Source organism: Gorilla gorilla, chromosome 18 (assembly GCF_029281585.2).
Source record: "Gorilla gorilla gorilla isolate KB3781 chromosome 18, NHGRI_mGorGor1-v2.1_pri, whole genome shotgun sequence".
NCBI classification, from domain to species: Eukaryota; Metazoa; Chordata; class Mammalia; order Primates; family Hominidae; genus Gorilla; species Gorilla gorilla.
Window position 1 is genome coordinate 111,051,721 of NC_073242.2, and position 9,611 is coordinate 111,061,331.

Below are 9,611 nucleotides of genomic sequence, written 5' to 3' on the forward strand. Positions count from 1 at the left end.
AGCACTATAGTGTAGAAAAGGAATTTTCATTTGAATACAGCAGGGTCAATGAATGAAAGATAATCTGGGACAAATTTCCATGCAATGTAAAGAATACTTTTCTAGTAAATGGAAACAGATAAAAATGGAGTGAACTCCTGTGAGGCAGTAAGCTCTCTGTCTCTACAAGGGTTCAAGCCGAGAGATTCGTCAGGATTGTATCCAGGAGGTCTTATGTAGGTATTTATGTGGGACTTGACAATTTCAAAGCTGTCTTTTAAAAATCTGAGATTATCACACCTGGCACCTTAGGTTAAGGAGGTAGGAGAGTAGGTATCTTTCTAAACATTATTCTCCTTAGGGTTGAAGTTACCACAGGGCCCTTTTGGTTAATTATCTTCCTGGTCTCTTTCAGGCAGAGGTGGAAGAAACCTTAAAGAGGATCCAGAGTCATAAAGGGGTTATTGGAACTATGGTTGTAAATGCAGAAGGTAAATATATCACAGGCTGTCTTCTTGACACACAGAAGCCAACCAGGAACCTGTTTGCCATGTTAGTCCTTAAGACAAACATCTTCGAATTTGACATCAAAAATATATTTATATATTTTAGCTCTGGCACTCACTTAACCAAACATCTATTGAGTATCTGTTATATGCCAAACACTCTGCTAAGATCTGGGGACATAAATATGAATAAAACATGTCTAAAAATGTCTATAAACTCCTAAGAAGCACTATACATTGTTTACTGTTTAAAGCTTTGCTAATTCTCTTCCAACATTTCAGAAGTGCCAATAAAACTATCATATAGAAGATAGGGAGAATATCATTGTTGGTAGTTTGTTTGTGTTTCAACATCATGAACCGTACAGAATTTCAGTCTTTATTTTAAATGGAACTTGTTCCTTGAACATATTTTATTTAAAAACCTTTGAGAATTAATGATATCATTTATAATATAGTCTTTGTGGATATAGCATAAGAAGGCCCTATGTATTTCCAACTATGAAATCTGTAGACTTACCAGAAACTTGCTCTTGCTGCACGATCCTTGTTAAGAATCCACATCACATTTACTTGGGCACATTGCTCCACGCTCAGCTATGGTGGCAACCTCTTAAAGAGTTCCTGCTAGTTTCATTGCTAAATCAGACATTTGTAAGGGCAAGGGGTGCCAGAAATTCCAGAGCATTAGTTAAAATAAGAGTAGCTACTTTACATAATTTGTGGTGCAACCATGGAATTGGCCTATTACCAACTCAGTGCCTTGGAAAAATCCATCAGTAAATATTTATTAAGCAACTACCAACTGAAAGTCTGCTTAAATTCTGAACTACAACTCCTTACCACTAAGTATGGACAATAACCTATTTTACTGGGGGTTTTCATTGTTAAATGAGACAATAATTGTTGAGTGCTTGGCATAATACCCAATACTTGATAGTAATTAAATAGTTATGAGAATGTGAGGATTTTTAATTCATTTATACAGATAAAACATTTGTTTTATAACCAGCAACTCAAGGCCAAATGAGTGAGAGAGATAATAGAACATAATAAATTTTCGAGCTTGAATAATCAGGGGGAAGAGAGGATTTAAGATCTGCGTTACAGGTAAGTCACAAACTATGCGTAATATTTCCAGGAAGCATTCCAGCCCTAGTACGTGGATCTGGTGGCATTGATTTTATTTCCAGGTATTTGCATACACTCTGCCACGGCTCCGAAGATGAGCCGTCCATGTGATTTCATAGAGATGGTGTGTTAGTTTCCTTTGGCTACAGTAACAAACTACAACATGCCTGTTAACTTAAAACAACAGAAACGTATTCTCTTCCAGTTCTGGAGGTTAGAAGTTGAAATCAAGATGTCCGAAGGCTCATGCTGTCTCTGAAGACTCTGTGGGAGGACCATTCCTTACCTCTTCCTAGCTTCTGGTAGTTGTCAATCTTTAGTGTTCCTTGGCCTATGGACACATCATTCCAATCTCTGCCTCCATCATCACGTAGCATTCTCATCTTTGTGTCTGTTTGTCTGTTTCATTATAAGAACCCCAGTTATTGGATTAGGGCCTACCCGAATCCAATGTGACCTCATCTTAACTAATTATATCTGCAAAGACCCGTTTCCAAATAAGGCCACCTTCTGAGGTTTATATTGGACTTGAATTTGGGGATTTGGGGGGTCTAGGGGGACACTCTTCAACCCTGTACAGGTGCATTCACCTGTGACAGCCAGAACCACTCATCTAATGTGATTCTTTGGAAGATCTTGGTCTAAAGTAGGTAATCCTGGTGATATGCCTCAAAGGTCTGAAAAATATTCACCCCCTTTGATCTACAATTTTACTTCTAGCAATTTATCCTAAAGAGTGATGAAGAAAATATTTAGGTGTGAGGATACTCACTGAGGCATCATATATAATAGCAATAAATAAATAAACAGAACAAATAAGTAAATAAATGTATCTTAACAGTAGGGGAATTTTTAAAGTAACTATGTAATTTTACTTGATGAACATTACTCTATTTAAAAGGTTGAAGACTATTTAGTGTCTTGGGAAACTACTCACAGCATTAGATGAAAAAAGCAGAGAACAAAGCGGTCACTGGCATGTTCTAATCCTATCTATGGCCAGGTGCACACATACACTTCAAATAAATAGGGAAGGAAGGGTAGGGATATGTTACAGTGATCACCCTGGGTAGTGAGATGAAAAGTGATTTTCACTTTATTTTCCTGAGGTTCCTCAATTAACACTTCTCTTATCCAAAGGCAACAAAATATTATTTTCAGTACCCATTAGCTGTTGTTGTTGTTGTTGTTGTTGTTGTTGTTGTTGTTGTTGTTGAGACGGAGTCTCTCTCTGTCATCCAGGCTGGAGTGCAGTGGCAGGATCTCAGCTTACTGCAAGCTCTGCCTCCCTGGTTCACGCCATTCTCCTGCCTCAGCCGCCCAAGTAGCTGGGACTACAGGCACCCGCCACCACGCCTAGCTAATTTTTTGTTTTTTTTTTTTAGTAGAGACGGGGTTTCACCATGGTTTTGATCTCCTGACCTCGTGATCCACCTGCCTCGGCCTCCCAAAGTGCTGGGATTACAGGCGTGAGCCACCACGCCCAGCCTTCAATACCCATTAACTTCTAATTAACCTCTACTAGGATAAGTTTGTATTAGGATTCAGGACACTTTTCAAGGTTTCTGGGTACTTAAGAGTTTTTACCTGAAAGCCAAATTAACCTTTTTTCCCTAAAATATAAATGAGGGGCTTATTTTTATGGTTGGATTATTAATAACCAAAGTATATAACAACGATGTTTATTAATGGCATATGGTGTAAGCTACGTGACCAGAATGTAATAAAATACTCAATTTCAACAACCTACTCAATTTTAGATGAAAGCATCATTTATTTCAGTGCAGCTTTGTAGCTTTTCAGCTTTGGGAAGTCCCATGAAATTTAATACCAAAATATTTAACTAAGATGGTGTTTTATGTATTCTTGTTTTCTACTAGCGGTTTTGGTCTACTAAATCAAGGCAAATCATTTTAGCATTTTCAGATCATATTTGTGGTTAGGTCAGACTTCTACCATGCTTATTCATTTAGATATCATCATATGCCATGTTATATATAGTCCTTCGGTTTCACTGTTACTGAAACACAGACTTCCTATTGATGACCGTGAAGTAGTCTTCCCAATTTAGCCTAATGCTACACGTTTTTATTAGAGTAGATTTTTGTTAGCATTGGTTTCTCGTTTATAAAACCATTCATTGTTTACAATATTGCAACACTGATCATTGAATTAGATACTGGCAAATATGTATATTTGTCACCCAGGCAGTCAGATCTGTCGTATTTTCTTATGTATATAAGTCTGATTTCTACAGGCTCTTAATTTTAAATATTCCTGACATTTCTAACAATCTATCATTTGAGTTTCATTAGATTGTAACAGCCATCCAGCCAATTCCTTTTATTTTGAAATACAATCTATCAACCAAAGCACAAATGTGCAGTTGAAGATGACAAATTGAAATAATGGGTGCCGGCTTACTAGGATCACAGGGAGTCATATTGTAAAGTAGTGCCATTAGATTTTAGAATGCACATGCTCTTTGTTCTAGGAGCTTCATTTTAGGAATTTATCCTACACATATATATAAATGTATAAATGTGAAATGAGATGACCAAGGACATATTCTGTAGCCTTGTTTACAAAAGTAAAAGATTGGGAACAGCCTAAATGCTCATCAGCAGGACGTATTAAGTATATTACATAACACCCATTCAACGGACTGTTATTCAGTCACTGATGAGTGACTTATGTGTACTGAATCAAACAATTTCCAAAGAGTATTAAATTTAAAAATCAAGATACAGAATAGACAATGGTGTCATTAAGATGAAGATTACAAACACAAACACATACATTCTTGAATAGACCTAGAATGTCTCTAGAAGGCTTCTAAGAAACCAGTGGTTGTTTCTCAGAAGGGAAGTGGGTAAATTTTATACCATGTGCTAAAATTACTTCTCAATAATTTTTTTAATTACCTCACATGGTGCCAAGCAAGGGTTCAATAAATATTTGTTGATTGATTTTTTCCAAGTGTGTATGGCGGATATGAAAAACTCCATGTGTTTCCACCATGCACACTTACTATTCAAAAAGGCTAGCTGTTTTATTTATTGACTTGGATCATGAACAGACTAAATAGACCTGAGCATCTGATTCATAATCCTGTCATCTACATTTTAAATAATTTATTCTGGTTGTATTTCTTGTTTTCCTACTGAGCATTGCACCCTTAGTAGGTAGTCACTACTTAGGATGCAAAATAAAACTGCTCGTCAAAAAGTTCCCATCAAAGGTTGCGTGCTTGCTACATTTCCATTTTCTGCTTGTTAAAGATCCATGCTTTGTGACCTTCAAGTATACAAGACAGCTGACTGCCTTCCAGAGAAAAAGTGGCCAACAAATCATAATAAAAGATTAGCAAGGTTTTTATGATGCTTTATTTATTGAATAGGTTTTCCTGTAAATATTATCCTCATACTGTTTAGCAAAACATTCTGGACATAGCAGTTATCTTAAAAGAAAGAGAAATCAGTCTTCAAAGTCAAAATTGATGGTCTTCAAGATTTTTATGAAAACCTGGTAAAATCCTAAGTTTGTAACACTCTTCCACTCTTGAAAGCGCTTGTCTCGTTTAATCGTTTCTGGACCTACATTCTCTGAAGGAAACCAGGAGCCATGTTAGGCTCATTTCTTGAGTGCCCTTAATATGGATACCTAAGGAATTTGATAGCAATTCCAAATTCACCTTCATATCCCCTCCTAAAATAAAAGCACATTTGCAAATCAAATCCCTGGCTATCTGGTAGTTCTCAAAATAATATGAAGGCTATCTCTGATTAGATACGATATATATAAAATACCTAGCACAGTGCCTGGTACATAATAGGCATTAATGCTGGGTGTTCCAAGTTGAGTTAGATTGATTTCAACTGAATTGAATTACACTTGCATATTCTTCTGGCTAGAATCTTCCACTTAATAGTTTCTGTTTTAAACTCATGTAACAGAACAATAGAGCAGACTGGGCATGGTGGCTCACGCCTGTAAACCCAGCACTGTGGGAGGCATGAGGCGGGTGGATTACCTGAGGTCAGGAGTTCAGCCTAACCAACATGGTGAAACCCTGTCTCTACTAAAAATACAACAATTAGCCGGGCGTGGTGGTGGGTGCCTGTAATCTCAGCTACTCGGGAAGCTGAGGCAGGAGAATTGCTGGAACCCAGGAGGCAGAGGTTGCAATGAGCCAAGATCATGCCATCGCACTCCAGCCTGGGGGGCCTACAACAGCAAGACTCCGTCTCAAAAAAAAAAAAATAGAGCACCCAAGTAGCCAAATTTAATAGTGATAAAGCCAAAAATGGGTGCAAACCACGGAATGCACAGCAAAACTACAATATCCTTATTACCACATTTTCTAACATAAAACTTAAGATTTGTGAAATACTGTGTGAGGAGTCCCTTTTGATGTACCCTCTAGCATGTGCAGTGATATCCCTTTATGTTTGTGGCCTCAGGGAAGAAGACTAACACCATGTCACAGATCAAGAACTTCAGAGCAGACTCACTATAGACAAGATGTTCGGGGGAGTGCATTTCATATAAAAATATGTTAACTTAGTACTCAATTAGTCAGTTAATGGCTTCTGAAAGATTTATGCACAAAAAAGTTCATCATCACCCCATTAGCTATAAAAAATATAAGGTACCAAATGACCAAACAATAGGAGATTGATTATATGTCCATAAAATAGTGAAGTATGCAGTTATTGAAAATAATGTTGATGACATTGTCAACAAGGACAACTTGTATGTTATAATTTGATGAAGAAAAAAGCAACAGTCAAGTTTGTAAATATAGTTTCACACAACTATACTTAAAAATCTATGTAGAGACAAAAGGATGTGAGGGAAATAAACTAAAATTGTTACCAGAGAGGGATAAGCCATCACTTTTTTCTCTTCTTTACAACTATCAGTGTTTTCCAGTACTTCCACAATGTACTTATTACTTTTCTAATCAGAAAAAATATTAACCAAAATTAAATTTCATAATAGGTATTCCCATCCGAACAACCTTGGACAACTCAACAACTGTTCAATATGCAGGCCTTCTTCATCACCTGACAATGAAAGCCAAAAGCACAGTTCGTGATATTGATCCTCAGAACGACCTGACTTTTCTTAGGATCAGATCAAAGAAACATGAAATCATGGTAGCTCCAGGTAATTTGGCATTTCATTTCCTAGTTAAATCATCTTTCTAATTTGCTAGATAAAAAGCCTTGTTTCTATGAATGGTAAGTACAGATGTTAGTATACAATATAAAACATAATATTCTTCTATTACAAAATGATGTTTGAATGTAAAAATCCCAACCAAAAAATTGTATGAAATTAGCAATTAATATGACCCATGACTTTTGAACAGGTTGAATTTTGCCCACTTGCATTTATTATTAGTAATGAAAAAATTTAGAAAATGTACGTCTCATTTTCAGCAAACTTAGCATACAGACTCTGCAGAATGGGAGAAATGTTCCCTGTCCTGGGGATAAAGTAGGCAGTGAACCCAAGGCCTGTAGGTTCTTAAGCCATGCCTGTGAGGAAAGTACATCCCCCAGGTCTACCAGAAGACATCAGCCACAGAAACACTCCTTTCCCTGAAGGAATTAGGTTCGCGATGTTACAAAATGACTGTATAATGGGACCTATGCCGCTAAACTAATCTAGAACAAACCTCTGTAACAGCAAATCCATCAAATCAGAATTGCCTATAAACTGAATAAAGTTTTTTCCTACACCAGTGTCCTCACTCTGGCTACACATCAAATCACTTGGAGGACTTTTTAAAATTTTTTCCATTCCTGGGACTGCACCCCAAACCAATGAAATCAGAATCTCTGAGGCCCTAGGAAATGGGTATTTTCTAAAGACTGAACAGGTAATTCATACGTGCAGATAGGGTGGGAAACCATCTGTCTGCACAAGCTCCCTGTGATGTTTTGAAGAAAAAAGCAGACTAGTTGAAATATTCCTTGATTACATTTAAATTAAGGGTGAATTGATTTTATCCATCTCTCCGTAGATAAGGAATATCTTCTGATCGTCATTCAGAATCCATGTGAATAGACCTGCGATGGCCAAGGCTGTCTAAGCGACACTGGGTTGGAAACACTTGGCTCTCTCATGAGTATTAAAATTCTATTTCAATCTAACTGACCCTTCAAACATTCTTTTCTATTTCTATATCTAAACTGTTCTGCATGTCTCATTTAGTCCCTTTTGATTATATTGTGAAGTTGTACTTTAGTGATACAATAAGTGAATTCTGGTATATATGTCTCTATTGTCTTATAATACACAAAACCAAGGATTCTAGTAAGACAGCACTCCTTGTGATAATTATTTTAGTCTAGAAGTAGCTGTCATCAAGTACAGAAGTAGAATTTCGCCCATTTCTATGGTATACCAAGGAGATTCAGTAGACCATTGTGGGAGCTATAAGGAGAGTAGAAAGTCCCAATACTCAAAGAGTGTTCAGTGGTTTCCCAGGTTAAATAAGGACAGTAGGGAGTCAGAAGCATGGTTCCCACTGGGATCAGTGCCAACCGAAGCAGCTCCTCCATCCCTCGGACTTGTGCTTCTAGCACACCAGTCTGAGGGGACCAGGAATGAGTCTTAGGCAAGGTTTCATACATACAAGGCTGAGTAGGTAACTCCAGAGGGTTTTATTTTTACTGGATGTTGCAAACATTCAGAAAATCATGGAAATAATATAAGAAATCTAATAGATTTCCATGCACCCCAAACCCATAGAGAAGAGATATTAATATTTAGCCACATTTGCTTTATATCCTCTTTTATTCCAACTAAACTTTGCATTTTGAGATAACTGAAGTTTCATGTGAAATTTTCAGCAATAATATAGTGATTCTGTGTGCTCTTTATACAGTTTCCCCCTGTTGCAACATCCTCCAAAACCCTAGGACAGTATCACAACCAGGAAATTGACAGTGACTCAATCAAGATACAGAATATCTCGGCAGGATTCCTCAGATGCCCTTTGGTAGCACCTCCCTCCAACCCTTGACCCCTGACAGCCACTAAGCTATCCTCCATTTATATAATTTTTTAATATCAAAAATGTTATGTAGGCCAGGCACAGTGGCTCCCGCCTGTAATCTCAGCATTTTGGGAGGCCGAGGCAAGCAGATCACCTGAGATCAGGAGTTCGAGAACAGCCTGACCAACATGGTGAAACCCCATCTCAACTAAAAATACAAAAACTAGCCAGTCATGGTGGCACGTGCCTGTAATCCCAGCTACTCGGGAGGCTGAGGCAGGAGAATCGTTTGAACCTGGGAGGTGGAGGTTGCAGTGAGCTGAGATCGCACCACTTCACTCCAGCCTGAGCAACAACAGAGTTAGACCCTGTCCTCCTCAAAAAAAAAAAAAAGTAAGCGGAAAAATACACTATGTAACCTTTAGGGATTGACTTTTTCCCTCTGCATCATTCTCTTGAGATTCATCCAAAAAATAAGAAATGAAACATTGCAGATAAAGCTGAAGCCTGCTCCTCCTCCTTGTGCCTCTGTCCTCCTTCCCCAGAAGATTCTTGTCAGGAGGCACAGGTTACCCAACGCAAGGGTCCACAGGCACTTTCACCTAAGTTTCTGCCACAGCTCCACGTGAAGCCAAGTATGAGAATAATGCCTGGTAAGTTTATTAGTTCAGCCACACCACTGGCCCCAACTTGTACCCTGTGAGACTATCAGAGCCAACCCAGACAGACAGTGGTATCAGCAGAAAGGAAGAGCCACACCAAATCCCTAAGGTTAAAGGGATTTACTCTCCCAAGTGGTGATGGGAGAGGAGACAGGTCATGGACGGAACTTACCCAAGGCTGAGGGAGACAAGGGAGACTGAAGCCAAACAGCCAAACCTTTGTATGCAACAGATGTCTGAGCCCCACTGCATAACTCCATACTCCTGGGAGCAGTGCCTGCACATGTAAATTTTGCAAATGTTCTCTAGGTAGTTGCAATG

The 9,611-nt window shown here is 38.2% G+C and overlaps 1 protein-coding gene across 4 annotated transcripts in view; it reads left to right on the forward strand.

The window, feature by feature from the left end:
* The window catches only part of DYNLRB2 (dynein light chain roadblock-type 2), a 9,925-nt gene extending 2,145 nt beyond the window's left edge, over positions 1-7,780 (forward strand). For 3 of the 4 annotated variants that reach the window (XM_004058040.5, XM_004058039.4, XM_019011600.4), the window contains exons 2-4: positions 395-470; positions 6,621-6,788; positions 7,651-7,780. In XM_004058040.5, coding sequence (XP_004058088.1) covers positions 395-470; positions 6,621-6,788; positions 7,651-7,694 — 288 coding nt within the window. In that variant the 3' untranslated portion in view covers positions 7,695-7,780. Of the gene's footprint in view, positions 1-394; positions 471-6,620; positions 6,789-7,369; positions 7,543-7,650 lie in introns of those variants that run through there. The other variant, XM_055366810.2, reaches the window with a different exon arrangement.
* Positions 7,781-9,611: the final 1,831 nt, after the last annotated feature.